General features: G+C 47.0%; 1 protein-coding gene across 2 annotated transcripts in view; it reads left to right on the top strand.

Annotated features, from left to right (window-relative positions):
* Nucleotides 1-24,187, top strand: part of LOC128343039 (zinc finger protein 530-like) — a 43,702-nt gene that overhangs the window by 622 nt on the left and 18,893 nt on the right. For both annotated transcript variants that reach the window (XM_053291398.1, XM_053291397.1), the window contains exons 2-5: nt 1,783-2,513; nt 7,082-7,208; nt 19,272-19,366; nt 22,702-22,816. In XM_053291398.1, the coding sequence (XP_053147373.1) occupies nt 1,809-2,513; nt 7,082-7,208; nt 19,272-19,366; nt 22,702-22,816 (1,042 nt within the window). In that variant the 5' untranslated portion in view covers nt 1,783-1,808. The remainder of the gene's footprint in view (nt 1-1,782; nt 2,514-7,081; nt 7,209-19,271; nt 19,367-22,701; nt 22,817-24,187) is intronic.

Below are 24,187 nucleotides of genomic sequence, written 5' to 3'. Positions count from 1 at the left end.
TCCCAGATGTTGACTACAACTCCCAGAATCCCCAGCTGCAGTGGCTTTAGCTTGGGGATTCTGGGAGTTGTAGTCAACAACACCTGGGAATCCCTGTTAGAAGGAACACTGGCTCCAAGGATAAATATTTATTCTGAGTCAGGTTATTGGTCAAAGTAGCTCACTGACTGGCAGCAGCTCTCCAAGGTTCCAGACAGGGATCTTCCCCAGGCCTACCTTGAGATGCTGCCAGGTATTGAACCTGAGATATATGAAGAGCCTTGCTGGATCAGACCCATCTAGTCCAGTATCCTATTTCCCACATTTGCCTACCAGATGCCTCTGGGAAGCGCACAAGCAGGAGCTGAAGGCATGCCTCCTCTCCAGCAACTGCCCCTGAACCTGGAGGTAGCATATACCAGTTAAGACTAGTAACCTTTGATGAACGTCCTCCATGAACTTGACTAATCCCCATTCAAAGCCATCTTAGCTAGTCACCATCACCACATCTTGAGGCAGTGCATTGCATAGATAGTAGGCCTGTTCACACAATCGTTTGCATCTAGGTTTGGGTTCCCAACCAGGGTTCCTCCAGATGTTGCTGAACTACAACTCCCAGCATTCCCAACCACAATACATTATAGCTGGGGATGCTGGGAGCTGTAATTCAGCAACATCTGGAGGAACCCTGGTTGGGAACCACTGGCTTAGGGATACCAGCATTAGTGCGATTGTGTGAACTCATGCCAAGGTGCGAATCTGGGTTCATGAACTACCCTGGCATGGGTTCACACAATCACTTCAGTGTTGGTAACCCACGTTAAACCTAGATTCAAATGACTGTGTGAATAAGCTTTAAGAGGCCATAATGTGAGTGACATTGTTATCTAATAATGTACATGTATTTTTAAAATGTTATTGCTACAAACATATGAAAATGCTTACTCAGATTATGACACTATCAGTAAGCAACCATTCACTTCTGTTTCTTTTTATTTTTAAAAAATTATGTTGCATATATTTGTAGCACTGAGGTCACCAGTTTGGATGACTTTAAAAGGGGCTTAGATTCATGGTGGACAGGTCTATCAATGGCTACTGGTCTGGTGGCTGTGGGCCATCTCCAGCCTCAGAGGCACGATGCCTCTCAATACCAGTTGCAGGGGAGCCACAGCAGGAGAGAGGGCATGCCCTCACTTCTTGCCTGTGGACTTCTCGGAGGCATCTGGTGGGCCACTGTGTGAAAGAGGATGCTGGACTAGATGGGCCTCCTTGGGCCTGACCCAGCAGGGCTGCTCTTATGAGGTGCAGCCTTGTTCCAGGTATAGTCTGAAGGCATATGATGTAGCTACTTTGCTAAAGCTAGGCAGGTCTAGGTTGGATCAGTGCTAGGATGGGTGACTGCCTGGGACCCCGATAGGAGCTACCTTGAACTTTATAATGGAAGAAAGGTGGGATAGAAATGTAATAAAATAAATAGACATTTTAGATATTGTGTTCATCCTGACTTCTACATTTTAGTTTTGCTTGTTTTAATGCATTTTTGGATCCCACGGTTCAGAACAGTAGCTGACATCCAGACTAAGTTACTCAGGAGTTACTCTAAAGGACTACTTCATTTGTCTAGATGTCAGCCAGTGTCCTCACAAGGGGGCAAACAACTTAAGATCCAATCTTCCTCTTGATTGTTTAGTGGTCAGGAAGATGCATCTTCCTTATGTATGGCACTGCAGAATATGTCATTGTTTCGTCTGGGGTGTGTCCTTTCTTCATCGCGGATCACAGGCTGAATTTCCTTCACAGATCAAGAAGTGCAGCTGTGAGCAAAAATGGAAGAGCAGGACTTGACAGGACCGGAAACAAAAGAAAACTTAGCGGCAGGAGGAAGAGACCCTCACGTTGTACAAGTTGGGACCATCAGGGAGTTCCTGACTGCAGCAACCCCACGACAAATTAAAAAAGAACCCGACGAGGGGCTACAGCAGCGCTGGGAGGCTCAGTGGCAGGAATTCTTGAAGGCAATGCAGCCCCCTCAGTCAGGATGGGAAAACCCACCGCTGCCTCAGCCCTGGTCCCAGCAGGACTCCAAGGCGTTCCAGGCCTCCTTCAGAGCCATAGTTGAAACCAGCCAGCAGCCTAGAGGAGAGTGTGTGGTCCATACCCTGCCAGGCCACAGTTCAGAAGCCTGTGAAAGGCTGGATTCGCCTGTGAGAGTGAAGAAGGAGATCCTGGATGAGGATGCAAGCTTAGAGTCACGCCGTCAGCGCTTCAGGCATTTCTGTTACCAAGAGGCTGAAGGGCCCCAAGAGGCACTGAGCCAACTCCAGGAACTTTGCTATCAGTGGCTGGTGCCCGAGAGGCACAGCAAGGACCAGATCCTGGAGCTGTTGATCCTGGAACAGTTCCTGACCATCCTGCCTGAGGAAATGCAGGGCTGGGTGAGGGGACGTGGGGTAGAGACCTGTGCCCAAGCAGTGGCCCTGGCAGAGGATTTCTTGATGAGATGGCAAGAGTCACAGAGACCAGAACAAAAGGTGAGAAATCCCTACAGAGAAATTGTTGGAAACTCTGTTCATCATCTCATGTGGAAAGGTGCGGTTGCGGGATACCTGAGAATGTCTGTGTTGGCTTCTCCCCGCAACCTTGCCCTGCCTCTCTTAGTAAAATGCTCAGGGCAAATATAAAGTAAAAGTAAAGTGTGCCGTCAAGTTGATTTCGACTCCTAGCGACCACAGAGCCCTGTAGTTGTCTTTGGTAGAATACAGGAGGGGTTTACCATTGCCTTCTCCCATACAGTATGAGATGATGCCTTTCAGCATCTTCCTATATTGCTGCTGCCCAATATAGGTGTTTCCCATAGTCTGGGAAACATACCAGAGCGGATTCGAACCGGCAACCTTCTCCTTGTTAGTCAAGCATTTCCCCGCTGCGCCATTAGGTGGCTCAGGGCAAATATGGGATCACTATAATAAAAGCAGTTGAAAAACAGTAAATAGGTATTAATCATAATAATTTTGGAAATTATTATAATAAATACTTATTTACTATTTTTCAACCAAAAAATGTTCACAAACTATGCCGAGTTGAATAGATAGGAAGCTGCCTTAAATGAGTCAAAGCTAAGATGAGTCACAATTTGTGGGAGAGGCCACATTTCTGTTGAGTGAGTTTGCCTCAGTTTGAAGCCAGCTCTCTAAATAAGAGGAGTAGGCTGGGGAGAGTAGAGAACAGGAGTTTGCTAACAGGTTACAAAGGAGTTTTGTGTGGAGTTTAGGAGGATGTGTTCAGGATAGTGTGGAAGCAGTCCCTCATGATCACAAAGGAGGCCAGCGTGAACAGAAAAGTAAGTGCTGTCCCCCACTTTTTAGTTTTCTTTGGAGAGAGAGTTTAAACTGTCTAATTAGCTGACAACTTGCAATTTAGCTTTTGAGAAAGAATCCCTGTATAATCTAAACAACGAAAAAGGCCAGCTAGGGGTGTTGCCAAGTATATTGCATGGAGTGCTGCATGTGTGACTATCTGCTTGATGGGCAGAAGTCATGGGTCTGTACTTGGTGCAAGGAGCTCCTGGCTCTCAGGAACAATTTCATTCCCTCGAAGCCGATGGCTCACCTGGAGAAGCTCAGAGAGGTATGTGGATGAGACCTCCAGGAATGTGATAGAGGCATCTCAATCCCAGGCTGACAGCTCTTCTGATGTTATGGACGGAGAATGAGGGTATTGGGGAAGGTTGACATTGTTCAGAGGAAGAGGGAAATGCTCCCTTAGAAAGGACCCCTTTCTTGGATAATAAATCCATATCCTCTCTCACAGAGGATATTCCTCTGTGGACTGAGTATCTCCTTTTAGTGGGTGATTCGACCATTAGGGGCATAGAAAGATGGGTCTGTGGTCCGTGAGCAGACCGCGTGGTGACTTGCCTCCCTGGTGTGAAGATTGCAGATGTCAAGTAGTGTCTAGATAGGCTTTTAGGCAGTGCTGGGGAGGAGTTGGTTGTCGTGGTGCACGTTGACACCAAAGATGTTGGGAAATGCAGTTGAAAGGTCCTGGTAGCCACATTTAGGCTGCTAGGTAACACATTGAACTCCAGAATCTCCAAGGTAGGCTCTCAGCAATGCTACCTGTTTCATGTGCAGGGCCAGTGAGACAGGAGGAGCTGTGGGAACTCAACGCATGGATGGCATGGTGGTGCCAGGATGAGGGGTTTAGATTTTTTTAGGCACTGGGGAATGTTTTGGGATGAGACAAGGCTGTGCAAAAGAGACAGGCTCCACTTGAAGCAAGATGGAACCCAACTGCTGGCACTTACAATCAAAAAGGTTGTAGAGCAGCCTCTAAAATGAAGTTGGGGGGAGAGCTGACAAGAGCTGGGCAGTAGCCAGTCTGGCAAACATGATTCCTTATTTTGCAAGGGTGTAAATGTTTCAGATAATCCAGAAGGGGACAGCAAAGAGCCAGGAAAAGAGCAGACAGAAGGATATGATCGCTGGTTGGAAAGGTTAAATGTCCATAAGGGAGGTAGCACACACTGACACTGGGTAAAGGACTCCGCATATAGGTATTTATATGCCAAAGCCAGAAGCTTCTGAGCCAAGATGGGCAAGCTGGAGCACTTGTTTACAAATGAAAACCTAGATATAGTGAGCATAATGGAAACCCAGTAAAATGGTACGAACCAGTGGGACACTCTGTAGCAGTGGTTCCCAATCTGGGAGCCTCCAGATATTGCTGGATTGCAACTCCCATCAGCCCCAGCTACAGTTTATTGTGGCTGGGAATGATGGGAGCTGTAGTTCAGCAACATCTGGAGGCTCCCAGTTTAGGAGCCACTGCTCTATAGAAAGGACAAGGAGGGGCAGATTGGGGTGGAATAATACTGTATGTTAAAGAAGGGATAGAATCTAACAAAACAGAAAACTTAGGAAGACCAGCGTCTTCCCCAGAAACATTGTGGGTGATAGTACAAGGCTGAAAGCAAATGCATTAGTAGGGACATGCTATTATTGTCCTAATGAAAACACTGAGGTTGACCTAGAGTTGGTGCAGGTACATTTGGAGTACTGTGTGCAGTTCTGGCCACTGTATCTAAAAAATGACATTATAGAACTGCAAAAGGTGCAGAAGAGGGCAACCAAGATGATCAGGGGGCTGGAGCATCTTCCTTATGGTGCACGGCCATAAATATGGGGCTTTTTAGTTTAGAAAAAATGGGAGACATGATGGAGGTCTATACAATTATGCATGGTATGGAGAGTGAGAGAGACCTCCCCACCACCAACACCACCACAGCACTAGAACCAGGGATCATCCCATGAAACTGCCAGGAAATTTTGGACAGACAAAAGGAAGTACTTTTTCCACACAGCACATAATTAAACTGTGGAACTCTGCCATGGAATGTGGTGATCGCCACCAGCCTGAATGGCTTTAAAAGGGGCTTAGAAAAATTCACGGAGGACAGGCTACTAGCTTGATGGCTATAGGCTACCTCCAGGCTCAGAGGCAGGAGGCCTCTGAATCCCAGTTGCAGGCGAGCTACAACAAAGAGATGGCATCCCTTCGTCTCTTGCCTGAGGGCTCCCCAGAGGCATCTGGTGGGCCGCTGTGTGGAACAGGATGCTGGACTAGATGGGCATCCTTGGGCCTGATCCAGCAGGGCTGCTCTTATAAGTCAGACCCTTGGTCCATCTAGCTCAGTATTGTCTACTCTGACTGGTAGCTGCTCTCCAGGGTTTCAAACAGCAGTCTTTCCCTACCTAAAGATTCCAGGAATTGAGCCTGGGATGTTCTGTATGCAATACAGGTGCTTCACCACTGAGCTTTGACCACATTCCCAGTCAGGTTAGTTGATATTCAGTTGAGCTAAATATAAAAGAGCAACCACTTTTAAGTGCACCTCTTTGCCCAGTTTAGCAGGAACAGAGGCTGTCTTACCGTAATCCAGCCAATAGAATTCATCCAAGTGATAGTCATTCAAAAAATGGGCTCTAAAATGAATTGATTTCCACATCTATCAGATGAGTTAATTACTTCAGGTCTCACGGCTGGTGCCTGAGCAATTAATCCTTCCGCTGCCAATTCAGTGCTTGAATTGCTAAGAAGTTATAGGGAACCTCTTCCCTCCACTCTGCCAGGCTACAGTTTTATAGAAGCCTATGTGGTGAAGGAAGCCACCTAATGGCTCAGCGGGGAAATGCTTGACTAACAAGCAGAAGGTTGCCAGTTCTAATCCCCACTGGTACTTATAGTAGGCAGCAGCAATATAGGAAGATGCTGCAAGACATCATCTCAGACTGCGCAGGAGGAGACAATGGTCAACCCCTCCTGTATTCGACCAAAGACAACCACAGGGCTCTGTGGGTGCCAGGAGTCGACACCGACTCAACGGCTCACTTTACTTTTCCTTTATGCGGTGAGGGAGGTGATTTGGATAAAATTGGAGGGGTGTTAAGTAGTATGGGGGGGGGTCAGTGGGGCCAGAGGTGCTCTTTCCCCTGGACTTCAGGGCAGAAGTCCAGGGCCTCCACAGCCCCTGGGGGGCCCCAAATCCTCTTTAGTCTGTTCCGGGTGGTGTGGTCGCCTGGCTGAACATGATAATGCTTAATTTGCAGGGTGGGGGTGTGTGTGCTCCAAAGCCTTTAGGCCCAGGCTCCAAAGTTACCTAGGTGCACCTCTGAGTGGGGCTTGCAGATTGTATTTAATGATGCCCCTAACTTTTTATGTTTGTAATCTGAAAACAGTCAGTCACTTAAATGGCAAGCAAAAAGGGATACCAAGAGCTAACTTGCCTACAAAGGAAATGGCTTTGTTTAAATTAAATATATAAGTCAAATAACTTGCCAGATCAGATCACAGTCTATTTAAGACATCCTGAAAATCTGCACAGTAAAATTTTCTGAGAAATGTGAAAAATGCATGGGAATCTTTTTCAGAAATTTTTGCAATCAGAAATTTTTGCAAAACTGTCTCGAAAACCCACATTTGATTACCTATTAATTAGACTGGCCCTGCCTCCATCCGGGTAACCTACACCGTCCTGCTCCTTCTGAAACAAATGACAACGCACATTAAGTCACAATTCTTAATTTATATTTTCTTTCAGATTCCTGTGGCTTTGGAAGAGACGGCTGTTAATTCCCCCAAATCGGAGCAGGATCCATCAGACATCATGGAGTTGCCGTATCCCATGGAGGTCAAGCAGGAAAGTGAAGGGGATGCCAACCTGCTGGGTAAGGGCAGTCTTCCTCAAAGGGTGTGCTGGGACACACCAGCAGTGCATGAAAGAACCATAGCATGCCACAAAAAATATTGGGGTAGCTCCAGGGGCATAACTATAATAGAGCAAGGGGAGACAGTGGTCTGGAGACCCAGCTGCACACCCACCCGGGCTCCCTTCAGTTGTATTCATCCTCCGAAATTGATGTGAGTGTTAAGACCTGGAGCCACCAGAACAGCATGTCTTTCTCTAGGACCATTCAATGACTTGCATCGTCCACAATTTACCAAACCTTTAAAAAAATTATTTAGGATTATGTTCAGCCTCATTTAAGATTTATTTACTTCATGAGCTGAGCTTCAGTGAGCGGAGGGCTCATTTTAAGATCTTGTCTCTGGGCCCACTCCAGCCTTGCTACGCCCCTGGGTAGCTCCAGGCTAGGCTAAGCACCATGGAAATCAATCATTCAAAGTAGTCCTGACTAACTTCAGAACCGTTTATTTCAATGGGACTTGAGCCTCATTCAGACGTTATAAAATCACCCCACTGTAGCCGTGTACAGCGGGGTGCAGGGGAAGGAACACCGCGTCACTCACCTCACATCCTCCTGCCCATGCTTACAGTGGGGCTTGTCTGAAGAGGGAAAAGCCCCATGTGTGATGGGCGGGGGCAGAGGCGGATTACAGGAGAGGCTGTGGAGTCAGCTGCCTACGGTGGCAAAAACTCCCCCAGCGGCATTTTTAAAAATAACTAAATATTTAACATTGTGTTTTGTGTGTCTCGTCAGTTGCGGGTGCGGTGCGGGCAGCCAGCGGGGCGGAGGAACAGCAACGGGATGGCAGCAGCGGCCTGCGATGTTGTTGTTGGCAGTGAGGCCATCCGTCCGCCTCCTAGCCCCTTCTTCCAAGGCTGGTCTCCAGCTAATATTTTCGGTCCATTTTCCTCCTCCTCTGCTCCCTCCAAACCACAGCCCCCAGAGGCGTAACTATAGGGGGGGCAGGGGGGGCACGTGCCCCGGGCACCATCTTTTCTGGTCACATGGGGGGCGCCATGACAAATTTTTTTAAAAAAAATTTTTAAATTTTTTTTGTTAATACAAATGTTTCCTGCTCAGTGCAGCAGTGCTGCAGCAGTCAAGGGAGCGCGTCGGCACCCCCTTCCCCAAGAGCGGCCCCTTCCGCGCCGCCTGCGCCTCCCCCCATTGCTTTGCTGGCGCCTGGCGGCCAGTCAGTGGCCCGGCTTGGCGGCGGCGGTGGGCGCTTGTGAGGAAAAACCTAAGTATAATGTAGTATGTTGGGAGGGGGGGGGGCGCCATTTCAGTGCTTGCCCCAGGCGCCGTTTTCCCTAGTTACGCCTCTGACAGCCCCTCACTATGGACCCTTCCGGCTCTCAGTGTCCTCCTCCTCTCCTCCTCTCCTGAGTACAGCAGCAGCTCTGGGGCTGTCTCCATTTTGGACTCCCCAGTCTTGTTGCTTCCCTGCGTCCTGTTTCCCAGAGTGTGGGCGCACCCTCTTTCTTATGGGGCTGTCCAATCTCTCATCCCATTCCCCATGATGCCTTGGCTCCTGCAGCCGCCTTTCCATCCCTTGGGCTTCTCCTCATTCCGTTCCTCCTCTACCGGCCCCCTAAACTGTTTCCCAGCACAATTGCCTCCACATCGCCTTGGCTTGCCTCTCTCACAACGAGCCTCTGCCCAACCCAGCTAATTCACAGCCACCTAATGCACCCCTCAAACCTCCTCTTTCCAGATAAACCCCTTTATTGGGCAGGGGGAGGGCTCCCCCCAAACCCAACACTTCTCTGATGCCAGTCCTCCCCTAATATCCCAAGCATTCAATTCCCAAGCGTTCAATTCAGCTTTCTCCCCATTTCTGCTGCCTCACAGCCTACTTTCCCCCAAATAGGCTCCCTGGTCCAGACTCTGCTTTCCCACTTCCTTCGGTTCCAATCGGAGGGTCGCCAACAGGAGATCAGGGCCCTCCCCCAAAAATATTATTGCACCCCTATGCTCATCCAGGGCTGCCTCAGACAGTAACTGTGCACAGTTACTAGGAATCAAACCCTATTCAAATCAGTGAGATAGGAACATCGGAAGCTACCATTTACTGAGTCAGACCATTGGTCTATCTAGCTCAGTATTGTCTTCATAGACTGGAAGCGGCTTCTCCAAGGTTGCAAGCAGGAATCTCTCTCAGCCCTATCTTGGAGATGCCGCCAGGGAGGGAACTTGAAACCTTCTGCTTTTCCCTGAGCAGCTCCATCCCCTGAGGGGGATCTCTTACAGTGCTTATACTTCTAGTCTCCCATTCATATGCAACCAAGGTAGACCCTGCTTAGCTAAGGGGGCAAGTCGTGCTTGCTACCACAAGACCATCTCTCCTATGACTTCTGAGCAAACAGGGAACAAGGATTGGTGTGAAAGACTGAGTGGGTACCATTGTAGTAAGAAAGGACAAACAACATTCCTCCTTTGTGGTGTGTGCGACCCACCCATGATCAGCCAGTAGCAATGCAACATACCGAGCATGGCAGTGGCAGCAACTTCTTTTGCAAGCCTATCTGCTGCCACTTTGCACTCCTTGCAAAGAAGAAAAGGGCAGCAAAAGGGATTCTCGTGCCAAAGACTGGCACCTCCTCTGCTTTTATGGAAATCAGGGGGTGTTGGGTTATGTTGCTCACTTCCCTCCTGGCTGTGCTTCTTGGCTTGTTGTATCAGGACAGATAGGGGCGGGAAATCTTTGGTTGCCTACAGGCCGAAAAAAGCTTAATCTGCTCCTGGGTGGGCACTTTCGTGATTGCGAGACTGGATTGATCCAGTCTTGCAATCATGCAAGCGCCCACCATCAAGCATTGGGCTTTTCCCTCTTCAGACAAGCCCTGCTGTAAGCATGAGTGGCGGGATGCACTGCTGATTGATGTGTCGGAGGCAGGACTTCCTCCCGCTTCGCCTTGCTATAGCAGGGCAATTTTATATCGTCTAAATGAGGCTTTAGTCATGACTAATTTCATTTGGATGCTGCTGATTGTTGCTTGTTTTATATACGGTCTCCGTCCCAGGGATTCATAATCTAAAATTAATGCCAGAGGGAGAGAAATGGAGGCTGGGATCAACTCGGGAAGAATATGCTATTAGTTCATTTACATTTACTTTGGCTTGGTTGCAGGAGAATAAGGGGACTAGGAAGTTTGACCCAAAGGCAAATATTTGGGTAGGGATTTAAAGGAACCAGAGAGGTGACATTCTGGAGGTATTCTGGGAGGTGGTTCTAGGCATAAAGGGCAGCAGAGGAGAAGGAGCAGAGTTGGCTGAGGGAGGCAGGACACTGTTTCACCACCAGACAAATAGATAAATAAAGGCTCCTGAGCTCAGTGTATCCATTCACAATGGAGGCAGGCTGTTGATTATCTGGAGAAGTCACCGCTCAAGCATGGCTCCCAGGCATCTGCTCTCAGCTGATCAGGTAATTCTGTCCCATCGCTGTAATAGACATAATCGGGTTATTTGTAATGCAGAGATGCAGCAGAATTGCGTGCCTTCAGAAGAGGCCGCCTGTCACACCTTTGCACAGGTTGCGGCTCCGGACTTGCCTCCTGCCAATTAGAGGGCAGGCTCAACATAGTGGCTCATGTCGAAGATGTGGGCTTCTTGAAACTTGGGGTCATTCTTATGGCGTCACTCTCTGTCAAGTCAGCTTTTATTTCATTAAAACGGGGGAGGGGGAGTGTACTTCAGCTATGAGATGTATGTGGGGGGAACCTGGTTTAGGGTTACATTATTGGATGTTAACAAGCTTTGGGGAAGCTTCAGGTGCTGGCGCTTTCTGCTGTTGGAAAGCCCAAGGCTGTTCTGCACATAAAATTCCCAGAATTCCTGGGAAGAAACTATGACCTCCATCCCCTTGAGGATAAATACTCTAGCTAACCTTTTGGGGGTTATCCATGATTGAACAATAAAGGAAAGAGAGGGGTGGATTATTGAAGAAGGCTTGTGGACTCAGAAGAGCAAACAACTATGGAGGCCACTCTGCCACAGTCTAGTATTGACTTTCTTCCTGTGCTTTATTTATTTATTTATTTTGTTTGTTTGTTTGTTTAAAGGGGTAATCAGAAAAGGCAGTATTGCCAAGAGATAGTATGAGTATTCAGACAACCTCCCCCATGCATTCACTGAAACAGCACCTGTCTGCAACCTTGGAGAAGCCGCTGCCAGTCTGTGAAGGCAATACTGAGCTAGATAGACCAATGGTCTGACTCAGTATATGGCAGCTTCCTATGTTCTTATCACAAGTATAGCCCATCTAATTCAATAACCTAACCATTTGGATGCTCGTTAAGAATATACATCTGATTTATGTCTCCAGCTGCTAATCAAGAAGTAATACACGTGTGAATGGAAGTTGACTTGTCAGTGCAAACTTTTCTTAGCTAAGCTGGAATTATAATCTTTCCCTTCTCCCCCGCCACCCCACAGGGCAGCAAAATTTGCAGCCAGAATAGTGAGAAAATGCTTCCTTCCCACATTCTGGGATCACCTGAGTAGGCCTTGCTCCATGTAGCCCTACCATATTGAAGCTAGGCAGTAGCCGCAAACGTTGGACACTCTCGGCAACAGCTGGTGGGGCTGTACTTGCCCCATGTCTGGGAACAAAGTGCAGGTCTTAGTTGTGGCACTCCAAGAACAACAATTTGTATAAGAATTGTCTGTAATTAGATTATTTTGGGGAGAAGTGGGATATACTTTTGTTTTCTTTTTAAAACCTTAAAACCAGGGTTCTCACAGCCAGGTGCCACATCCTTTTCAGAAAGATAAGGGATAATAGGAGGCAAGGTGAGGCTTTCCCCTCCCTTTGTACAGCGAGCCTCCAAGTCAAAAGAGAGGGACCAAGCAAGGACAGAGAGAGGCAGGTCAGAGGAATAAGGGAGGATAGTGTTGCCTGGAGGACTCTGTCTCAAGTCAGCCCAAGAAGTCCAGGAGGAATGCAGAAAAGAAGAGCTGTGTGTGTGTGTGTGTGTGTGTGTGTGTGTGTGTGTAAGTCCTACTCCTTTCCACTGAAAGAATCCAAGTCCAAGAAGATGACCAGAAGTCCTTACTGCTGTATAATGTACCTGTAATGGACTACCCTGTCTCCATCTTCCTCTCATGGAGTGTGAATTTCTGGTGTTTTGTCTGTCTTGTTTATAAAACTCTCTCCTGTCAGGCCAACTTCCTGGCAAGCCTGTGGGAGCTAGCAAAAACTTTTCTTCATTCAGAAGGGCCTTCTGGGGTGCGATTCTCTCCTCTGTTGAAGGACTTTTTTGGGTGACTGTGTGGCTTCCTGGCCTTCTGAAGTTTTGTACTATAGTTTTGTCTTCTTATTATTTCTATCAGCTGCCTTGAAAATCCATTTAGGGTGAAAAAGTGGGATATATATTTTAAATAAAGTCACTGAGCATTCTATGTGACCATCAAACACCCAGAAATCTGCACTTCTGAGGATAAAATCTCCCACTACAAGCATCCTTTCACCAACCCCCAGAGGAAAATTCTCAGTCTGTATGAGAGTGGATGGCTCATCTATTAAATTCCTAGAACTGATTCTGTTACCAGTTGCTGGCTTGCTTGAAGGAGAGCCAGTAATACCTTTCAACCATTTTGTGAAAGACAGCCATCTTGTGAAAAGGCCTCTGTTCCCAGGGATGGAACAGCACCACTGACTGGAAACACTGAGATAATGGACACAGTTTCCATAATGCAGGATGGTTTCAATAACTGACGAGTCTAAGGTTCTCCATAATCTTAGAGGAAATATCCTTCATAACATACCCTCTGTATTTCCCTACCATTCTAACCAGAACCTTTCCAGATTAGGAGGCAAGCTTTACATCTTCCGAGTATCATTGGTTAGCTGTTGTTGCTGGAGAAACAGCTCACGGATTTTGCCCCTCCCAGCGAAGGGAATAGAGAGGGTTGAACTGGTAGAACTATGTTTGCATCATCCTCCAAAGAGCCCGCGAGAGTCAAGAATACCTCCAGAGGGTCCCTGTGCCTAACTAGCAAGACTTCTGGAAGACTGAAGCAGTTCCAGTGCTATATACCACTGTAAGCGAACAGTACAAACTGTGGTCATGTGGGTGATTACCCTCTTTTTTCATCCCACTCACTGTACTGGGCCAGTTCATATAATACTTCATCTGCTGGCCTGCGCACACGTGATAAAGACATGTGCACCCCTTGAATGCATGCATTCTTCCCCTGCCTCCTGGTGTGCTAGGATGCCATTCATTAATCACGTGGTGGGAGTTCATCTGAACCGCTTCTCTACATGTGCTACAAGTACTAGTTTAAACTAGCGCATGTGGAGGATGAGCCGCCACCCCAACCGATTAGGGAGAGTTGTCCTGGTGTGCCATAATGGTGTGGGAAGAACGTACATGCTCATTGCACCCACACATCCTTATCCTGTGTGGTCAGGCCAGCAGATGAAGGCTCATCTGAACTGGCCCACTATGAACTGTCCTCTTGTTTTGTTTTTTCATTAGTTTCCTATTTTGGTTTCCTTCACTTGATTCACTGCTTAGGTGATCGCTTTCACTCCAATATGGGGACTGACTCATGTCGTGATTCTCTGTTCCAGAAGCTGATGAGCACACTGGGAAGAATGATGATAACTTCTGGTTGCAAAGACCTGAGAAAACTCCCATCCATGGAATACTGTTTACAAGAGCTAAAGTGACTTTTTCCCAGAGCCCTGAAGTGGAAGAGATGCCTGAAAGTCATAAGGGAGTAAAAATTTGCCCCAAACGCCATCCAGACAAGGAAGCCTTTCCTCACGAAAAGTGTGGCAAAGGTTTAAATGAAAGTGTCTTGGAAGATGGACTCTTGAAGCGATCAAGAAAAGAGACAGGCTCTGACTGTGGGAAAAGCCGCTCTCCGAGAGCTGACCTCTCTAAGAATCAGAAAATGCAAAGGCTATATGAATGTACCTATTGTGGGAAAATCTGCAATAACAGTGCTCACCTTGTTATACATGAGAGAATCCACACAGGTGAAAGACCACACAAATGCTTGGAATGTGGGAAAAGCTTCTGTCAGAAAGGAAATCTTATTACACACGAAAGAACTCACACGGGAGAGAAACCACACAAATGTGGCAGCTGTGGGAAAAGCTTCAGCCGGAAACAGCAACTTGTTAGGCACGAGAGAATCCACTCGGGAGAGAAGCCCTACAAATGCTCTGACTGTGGGAAAAGCTTCTGTCGGAAGGACTCTCTGATCACACACGGGGGGATTCATGCACGAGAGAAACCCTTCAAATCCTTTGACTATGGGAAAAGCTAGCTTTGATCTTATATATTTCCCCACAAGAAGGTAGCCATAGATGTGTTCATGCGAGGAACCTCAGTTGTACTAAGAGCCACTGTAGTGGTTTGAGTATTGGACTGAAACCAAGGGTTATGGTTTCAAATCCTCACATGGCAATGAAGCTCACTGGATGACTTTGGACCAGTCATTCTCCCTCCCAGGATTGTTGTGAGGGGGGAAATGAGTGGTGGCAGAACAGTGTATGTTGCCCTCACATCCTTAGAGGGAAGGCAAGATGGAAATAAGGAACAGTAATATTTCTTACGAATATGACAAATATTTATATACCACTTTTCAACAAAAGTTCCCAGAACGGTTTACATAGATATAAATAAATTAAATGGCTCCCTGTCCCCAAAGGGCTCACAATCTTAAAAAAGAAACATAAGATAGACACCACCAGCAGCCACTGGAGGGATGCTGTGCTGGGGATGGATAGGGCCAATTACTCTCCCCTTGCTAAATAAAGAGAATCACCATTTTAAAAATGTGCCTCTTTGCTCAGTTAGCAGGGGACAGAACATATCTTTCCAGAACATAACAATGTCTCCACATAAAAGGTGCCAATATTTAAGAGTGCAATTTTCCAGTTCCCTTTGATACATGAAGTCTGTAGTATTAGGGAGCATTGTATGTGTTTAGTTTTCCAAGCTATAAGGATATTTCATGTGAATATCTAACTATATTAGCACAGAATGTTTGATATTTGGATCTGTCTTCATTCTTAGATGGAAAAACCCCAATAAAATTCTTAACACATTCTCTAAACATGTCCTTCAAACTCTTTTAGAAATTGCTTTTTTTTTAAGGGTTAGATAAATTCATGGAAGAGAGGTGCCAATGAGGTCAAACCAGGGAATCTAGGACTAGGTCCTAGGTCCAGGCGGCCCTCGTTATCTGCAGTCTCGGCACCTGCGGTTTTGTTTATCCACAGGTCGTGTATACCTGACTTTGTTTTTCGTGGATACAAAAAGGGTTAAAATTTGCCTGTCTGCAGTTCCTAGATGGCCAGAAGTGACCTCCAAGATCATTTCCCACCACCATTTTGCTGACAGGAGCCATTTTGTGACTCACTCTTTTAAAAAAAAAAAATTCCCTCATGATTTTTTATGGAAAAATTTCAAAATTGGGAGTTTGTGGCAGGGTCAATGATTGCTGAACATCTGGAGACCTACAGAGAGGAGAGCTGGTCTAAGGAGAGGAGAGTTGGTCTTGTGGTAGCAAGCATGACTTGTCCCCTGAGCTAAGCAGGGCCCTCCCTGGTTGCATATGAATGGGAGACTTGATGTGTGAGCGCTGTAAGATATTCCCCTCAGGGGATGGAGCCATTCTGGGAAGAGCATCTAGGTTCCAAATTCCCTCTCTGGCATCTCCAAGATAGAGCTGAGAGAGATTCCTGCCTGTAACCTTGGAGAAGCTGCTGCCAGTCCGTGTAGACAATACTGAACTAGATGGTCTGACTCAGTATATGGCAGCTTCCAATGTTTCTATGTTCCTATTGCTCTGATTTCTACCTTTAGAAGGCCTTCTTGACCTTTTTTTTGACCCAGAGGAACCTAACCCCCAATTCCCATTGCCTCAAGGTCTTGTTATCTGTGGTTTCGTTATCCTGGAAATTGGTGGGAACGGAACCCTCGTGGATAACGAGGGCCACCTGTACTTGACTTTCTGTGCCACCAGCTCAGCTTGCAAGGGAAGGAAAAGCCTGGCCCAAGCTTCGCTGCTCCACAGCGCCACCCACGTGGTAGGAAGAGAGACAGCAACTTGTCAGCCAAGCCAGATCAGGTGACAGTCAGGGTCCTGCTGACCTATGACTCCTGTCTCAAGCCTGGCTCACTAATCTGAGCAACCTGTCACTGAGAACAGCTGCTCCATCCTTGCCTTACCTCCTGGAGCCTGTTCGCCATGTTACCTTGTACCATGTTACCTCTAGACCAGGGCTGCTCAATTTTGGCCCTCCTGCCGATGTTGGCCTACAACTCCCATAATCCCTGGCTATTGGCCACTGTGGCTGGGGATTATGGGAGTTGTAGTCCAAAAACGGCTGGGGGGGGCAAAGTTGAGCAGGCCAGCTCCAAATCCACTGTTTGGACTTGTCCTGCACTTATTCTGGATTGGGCTGCTTGCCTCTGACATCACTAGGCTTAGCCTTAGTGGCAAAATGGAGCCTCAGGGTTCAAGGGTAGCATGCCACTGAAAACTAGTTGCTTGGGGAGAAGAAGTGAAGGACTGTTGCCTTAATCAGGGCTTTTCTTTTTTTTAAAGGGAAATTTCAGAACTACACAATGGTATATGAGTATAATTCACATATGTAGCGTGTGCCACTACAAAACCTACCTGTGAATTTCTCTTGTCTATGCATGCATACTTTGTTCCCTAGTGGACATTCCTTCAGGATAGTGGTAGGCCTTAAGCCAATCTGACTCAAAGAGTAGGCCTTTCGCAGCCCTAAGAGTGGAGATGCTGCCAGGGACTGAACCCAGGACATTCTGTGTGTAATGCAGCTGCCCTGGGCCACTGTGGCTGGGGATGCTGGGAGTTATAGTTTAACAACATCTGGGGATCCCAGATTGAGAACCCTCAGATTAGAGCCGGCTTCATCAGATGCAAGAATTGTATTGATAGACTCTGGGAGATAAGCTCCCGACAATATTGTAATTTGATATCCTATTTTAGCAGGTCGCAGTATCAAAACATTTGAGAACCAGTGTGTCACACCATTGTTCTTCCTACTGCATGGATGGCCAGTTGGTTTCCTGGCATCATTCAAAGTGTTGATGATAACCTTTAAAGCCCTAAACCATCTAGGGCCAAGGTACTTTAATGATCACCATCCTCTGCATAAATCTGATGATCCCTTGAAATCATCTAAGGAACCCTTCCTGTGTGTCTCACTGCCTTCTGAGGCTCAGCTGGTAGCAATGCACGTAGGTATCTTCTCTGTGGTGGCCCCTAGCTAATGGAACTCCTTGCCACATTAGGTGCCATTGGAGCCCTCCCTGCTGATGTTTTGGCACCAGCTGAAAACGCTGCCATTTCAGCAGGCCTTTTCTGATCTCCTTGGATTTGTTCAGTTCTTCTATTGCTTTTCTTCTTTTAGTGTTTTTGTCACTGCTGTTTGGTTGTTTTTTATTTACTGTCAGTCTACTGTTTGCTTACTTTATTTACTGAATGTAACAAGCTTGTATAACTGTGGCCAGATCCCATTTTCCCAAGAAAGGGTATACCAGCCAGCAGTAGCAACCAAAGAGCTCTGTGTGCCTGAGGCAGGGAGCTAAATGCCACCTCCTCTCATGCAGCATTTTCCCTGCTTACCCTTCCCCCACCCCCATTGCTTGATTCATGTGCACATGCACCCACACTTACCTCTTCTTCCTGCATGAGTCCTCCTCTGCTTCCTCCATCATGCACCGCTGGGCTGATTATGAAAAGGAGAAGAAGCGGACTTCATAATCAGCCCAGGTAGAGGAGGGCACACGCGCTCCACATTAAGGCTGGTGGCAGCAGCAAAGAGGAAGAGGAGATCAGGAGGAGAAGGCAAAAATCTGTTCCTTTGGCAGGGGGTGGCAGAAGAGCGCTGGTCTTGTGGTAGCAAGCACGAATTGTCCCCTTTGCTAAGCAAGGTCCCCCCTGGTTTGCATTTGAATGGGAGACTACATGTGTGAGCATAAACAACAACAAACAATATTTATATATTGCTTTTCAACAAAAGTTTCCAAAGCCGTTTACATAAATAATAAATAAATAAATAAATTTAAAGCACTGTAAGATATTTCCCCTAGGGGATGGGGATGCTCTGGGAAGAGCATCAGCATACTTGCGTTGCATCCAAGTTCCCTCCCTGGCATTTCCAAGACAGGGCTGAGAGAGATTCCTGCCTGTAACCTTGGAGAAGCTGCTGCCTGTCTGTGTAGACAATACTGAGTTAGATGGACCAATGGTCTGACTCCATATATGGCAGCTTCCTGTGTTTCAGAGGATGGCTAGTGAGGTGCTAGAGGGCAGCAAGGGCCATTTTGCCACCCCACTGATGCCCCAATAACCTGCTGCCTGAGGTGACTGCCTCACCTTGCCTCATGGACAGACCGCCCCTTCCAGCTGGAGCTGGTAATAAGCATTTGGGTCTATAGAATACACTTGCACCTATATTAGCAAAGCCAGATCTAATTGCATCCCCCAAGCTGTTGACCTGATCTTTAGGGTGATTTTAAAAATTCCTCCCCTGTATGACTTTGGTACACTTGCACTATCCAGTGTTGTGGTGGGGGCTGCTTGCCTGCCTTTTCATGTGCATTCTCCCACTTCTGTTGCTGAGTTTGGATGCAGAGAAGGGGAGTTTGAGCTCCACTGTTGAGAGGTTGCCCAGCAGAGAGGTAGGGGTGTGTGTGTGTGTGTGTGTGTGCGTGTGTGTGTGTGTGTGTGTGTGTTAGAGAGGAAAAGGCAAAGAGAGATAATGAACCATGGGATATTTAGAGCTAGAAGGGACCTTGGGGGTCTTCTAGTCCAGCTTCCTACTCAGTGCAGGAATCTGCTCCAACATCCCTGACAGATGCTTGTCCAGCCTCTGTTGGAAAACTTCCAGCGAAGGAGAGCCCACCACTGCACAAGGCAGACAGTTCCACTGTCAAACAACCTTCAAACACCCTTCTGGGGAGATGGGGAGACAGGAGCGATTCTCGTGTGTTTCATTCACGGTGGCTTCAGTGTGTGCTTCATTTTGTCTCTCTTCTGTAGATGCATCTGTCCTCTCCTGTCTGTGCTTTGCAGGAAGGAAATGGGACGTGGGCCAGAGAGGCCAAGAACTGCTTGCTTCTCCAATCTCAATTGAGGTAGGCAAAAGGCACAGACACCTGCTTCTCTACCTTTACTGTCACTTGGGCACTGTGTGTACATATTCTGGGGCTAGAGCTATTCAAAGCCCTGGCATGCCGATTTGTTTGGGGGTGGGAGGATTTCAAAAACCTGTTGCTCCATTTTTGACTTGGGCAACATTCTCCTCTTCATAGGAAACGGCCCTATAACCAAGTCAGACCATTATTATTATTATTATTATTATTATTATTATTATTAATTTACATTTTATATCCCACTCTTCCTCCAAGGAGCCCAGAGCAATGTATTACATACTTAAGTTTCTCCTCAAAACATAAGAACATAAAAACAGTCCTGCTGGATCAGGCCCAAGGCCCATATAGTCCAGCATCCTGTTTCGCACAGTGGCCCACCAGATGCTGCTGGAAGCCACAGGCAGGAGTTGAGGGCATGCCCTCTCTCCTGCTGTTACTCCCCTGCAACTGGTACTCAGAGAGGCATCCTGCCTTTGAGGCTGGAGGTGGCCTTTAGCCCTCCGGCTAGTAGCCGTTGATAGGACTCTCCTCCATAAAGTTATCCAAACCCCTCTTAAAGCCATCCAGGCTGTTGGCAGTCACCACATCTTGTGGCAGAGAAGTCCACAAGTGGATCACGCGTTGTGTGAAAAAGTACTTCTGCTTGTTGGTCCTAAATTTCCTGGCAATCAATTTCATGGGGTGACCACTGGTTCTAGTGTTATGGGAGAAGGAGAAGAATTTCCCTCTCTCCACTTTCTCCACACCATGCATGATTTTATAGACCTCTATCATGTCTCCCCGCAGTCGTCTTTTTTCTAAACTAAATAGCCCCAGGTGTTGTAGCCTTGCCTCATAAGAAAGGTGCTCTATGCCCCTGATCATCTTAGTTGCCCTCTTCTGCACCTTTTCCAGTTCTACAATGTCCTTTTTTAGATGTGGTGACCAGAATTGTACGCAATACTCCAGGTGTGGCCGCACAATAGTGTTGTATAAGGGCATTATAACATTAGCCATTTTATTTTCAACCCCCTTCCTAATGATCCCTAGCATGGAATTGGCCCTTTTCACAGCTGCCGCACATTGCGTTGACACTTTCAACGAGCTGTCCACTATGACCCCAAGATCCCTCTCCTGGTCCGTCACCGACAGCTCGGATCCCATCAGCATATACTTGAAGTTAGGGTTTTTCGTCCCAATGTGCATCACTTTACACTTGCCAACATTGAATTGCATTTGCCATTTTGTCGCCCACTCCCCCAGTTTGGAGAGATCCTTTTGGAGCTCCTCACAATCTGTTTTGGATTTCACTACCCAAAAGAGTTCAGTATCATCTGCAAATTTGGCCACCTTGCTGCTTACCCCTGCTTCTAGATCATGTATGAATAAATTAAAAAGCACTGGTCCCAGTACAGATCCCTGGGGGAACCCACTTCTTACTTCCCTCCATGGTGAAAACTCTCCATTTATCCCTACCCTCTGTTTCCTGTCTTTCAACCAGTTAGCAATCCACCCACGTACTTGTCCCCTTATCCCATGACCTCTAAGTTTCCTCAGGAGTCTTTGATGATGAACTTTGCCAAAAGCTTTTTGGAAGTCCAGGTATACTATGTCACCTGGATCACCTTGATCCACATACATGTTGACACTCTCAAAGAACTCCAAAAGGTTGGTGAGGCAAGATTTACTTTTGCGGAAGCCATGCTGGTTCACTCCCAGCAGGGCCTGTTCTTCTATGTGCTTTACAATTTTATCCTTGAGGATGCTTTCCATCAATTTGCCTGGAATGGACGTTAAGCTAACCAGCCTGTAATTTCCCAGATCGCCCCTGGTTCTCTTTTTGAAAATTGGTGTTACATTTGCTACTTTCCAGTCCTCTGGTACAGAGCCCGATTTCAGGGATAAGTTATATATTTTAGCAAGGAGGCTGGCAATTTCACATTTGAGTTCTTTGAGGACTCTTAGATGGATGCCATCCAGCCCTGGCTATTTGTTAGTTTTTCAGTTTTTCCAGATAGTTTAGAACATCATCTCTTGTCACTTCTATCTGACTCAGTTCTTTAGCCTCCATCCCCAAAAAGCCTGGTTCAGGAACAGGTATATACTCTCTATCCTCTGCCGTGAAGACAGATGCAAAGAACTCATTTAGCTTCTCTGCAACTTCCATATCCTCCTTAATAATCCCTTTCACTCCCTCATTGTCTAATGGTCCAACTGCCTCCCTGGCAGGTTTCCTGCATCTGATGTATTTGAAGAAGTTTTTTGTTATTCCCTTTGATGCTTTTAGCTAAATGTTCCTCAAACTCTCTCTTTGCCTCCCTTATTGTCATCTTGCATTTCTTTTGCCAGAGTTTGTGTTCCTTTCTGTTCTCTTCATCTGGACAGGCCTTCCAATTCTGGAAGGAAGTCTTCCCTTTTATGGCTTCCTTGAAGGTACCTGTTAGCCATGCTGGCATCCTCCTGGACTTAGTGGTACCTTTCCTCCTTTTGGGTATACAATCCTAATCCTTTGGGGTATACAATCTAATTGGGCTTCTAGTATTGTGGTTTTGTGTAAACTTCATGCACTCTGGAGCAAAGTGACTCTCCTGATTTTCCCTTTCAGCTTTCTTTTCACCATACTCCTCATTTTGGAGAAGTTCAACAACCCTGTGAAGTAGGCTAGGCTGAGAGAGAAGTGTCTGGCCCAGAGTCACCCAGCAAGTATTATGTCTGAATGGGGATTTGAACTCAGGTCTCCCCAGTCCTAGTCCAGCACGCTACTACACCATGCTGGCTATCTACCTTGGTATTGTCTATGCCAAGGATTCCCAACCTGCAGTACTCCAGACATTGCTGAACTACAACTCCCATCCTCCTCAGCCACAATAAATTGTAGCGGGGGGTGATGGGAGTTGTAGTTCAGCAACATCTGGAGTACCACAGTTTGGGGAACCCCTGGTCTACATTGATTAGCAGCAGCTCTCCATGATTTCAGACAGGAGTCATTCCCAGCCCTCTTTGGAGATGCTGTCAGGGCTTGAACCTGGGACCTTCTGCATGCAAAGCTGCTGCTTTAGACTGCTCTAGAGCAGGGTTTCTTAACCTTGGCCCCTCAGATGTTGGTGGACTACAAGTCCCATCATCCCCAGCCACAATGGACATGGCTGGGGATGATGGGAGTTGTAGGCCATCAACATCTGGGGGCCCAAGGTTAAGAAACCCTGCTCTAGACCTTTTTTCTTCCTGTGGGAGGTTTGCAGGGAGGAAGTTCCCAAAGCTCTGTAGCAATTTCTGTGGGGAGGAGAAAGATACGCAAGGGGTAGTTGTTTCACAGCATGTTTCATCTCCTCCTGTAGGTGCATCTTTCCTCTCCTCCTGCCTGCGATTTCCTAAGCCAGGAAGAAAGTGAGGCCCGGACATGCCTACCAACAGCAAGAAATTCTTCTCCTTCTGCCTGCAATCTTGCATCAGGTAGGTAAAAATCTCCAGTCTCTGAGGGGGAAAGCGTCAGTTTAAATCTAGTACCTGTCTGCCAGTACCGCAGCCTAAGTATTGTTATCCACGTGCCTGCTGCGATGGATCATGGCATTAAGGCCCAAGCTAGACGTGACATTCAGTACATCATTTTCTAGGTAGGGGCTTGTTTTTCCTCTAAAGTAGCAGCGACACAGGGCCCTGACCAGAATCAGGACCATGCCATGGAGGTAGGTGTTTAAGCTTTTACCTGTGCATTGTTTTCCCACTGAAAACTCGCCCCTCCCCAAAGCTACTATTTAACCCCCAAACTTCTATGTATACCAATGATACGTTTGGTGAGGGAGAGGGGATCTTTGGCAGGACCAATTTTAGTTTTGGCCCTAAATCACTTCTTTAACAAAGTAATCAAGTGCCACTGTGATATTCTGGTAACCCAAAGACAAGCCCTTACTGCATAACATCTGGCATCCCACCTGGTATCCTAGCTGCGATGAGCCCCTGCCTTTCGTCGTCGTCGTCATAGTAGTAGTATTCAAATCAATTCAGATGCATGATGTTGTAATAACTGTACTGTAAAGTAAGTAAATATTATTAGCCCCATATTGAAGATGGAAAAGACTGAGGCTGAGAGGGAATGATTTGCCTGAAGTACCCTAGTGAGCGCAAAGCAGAAGCAAGATTGGAGCCAGGGACTTCCTGTTCTATAGCTCAGTTTTGGTTATTGGTAGGGATGTGCACAGATCGCTTTTTGCAGTTTGATTCAATCTTGAATCAAACTGCAAAAACTCAAATTGATTTGTCAAATTTGCCGGCTATTGCTGGCCAGTTCAAAATTTCCCAACCCACGTTGGTGTCCCTAGGGACCTACCCATGGGGAACAATGGGATGATTCGAGTTCCCCATTGTTCCCTATAGGAGAAACAAGCAGAGAACATTTTGCAACCCTGCCCTGAAAAAACAAGACTGCAGAACAGAGGCACACACAGTCCCTCCCAGCACAGAACACCACATTTTGCCAAATACACAGTCCAAAGATGGCCAAAAAAGAATCACTGACCCAGAATCCACTGCCAGCCACAGTGCCTGCGCTGCAGTAACATCATTGGCACAAATTGCTCTCTCACATACAATTATAACTCCATCCTTACTTGCAACAGCTGCCACAGCAGCACCCTTAACAGCAAGCATAGCCATAAGGTCAACTACAGCAACATCTTCAGCCACATTTTGACTGAGTGTACACCTTCCAATGCAGATTGCAGAGAAGACCAGAGCAGTGAGTGATGCAGCCTCAAGGCCAGACATGGAGTTCCTTTCAGCAATACTCACATCCAGCTGAGCTGCCACTGTCCATTTCTCGCCACA

This window comes from Hemicordylus capensis, chromosome 2 (assembly GCF_027244095.1).
Source record: "Hemicordylus capensis ecotype Gifberg chromosome 2, rHemCap1.1.pri, whole genome shotgun sequence".
Taxonomy (NCBI): Eukaryota; Metazoa; Chordata; class Lepidosauria; order Squamata; family Cordylidae; genus Hemicordylus; species Hemicordylus capensis.
Note: the sequence above shows the minus strand (reverse complement) of the source record. Positions and strands in the feature narration are given on the sequence as shown.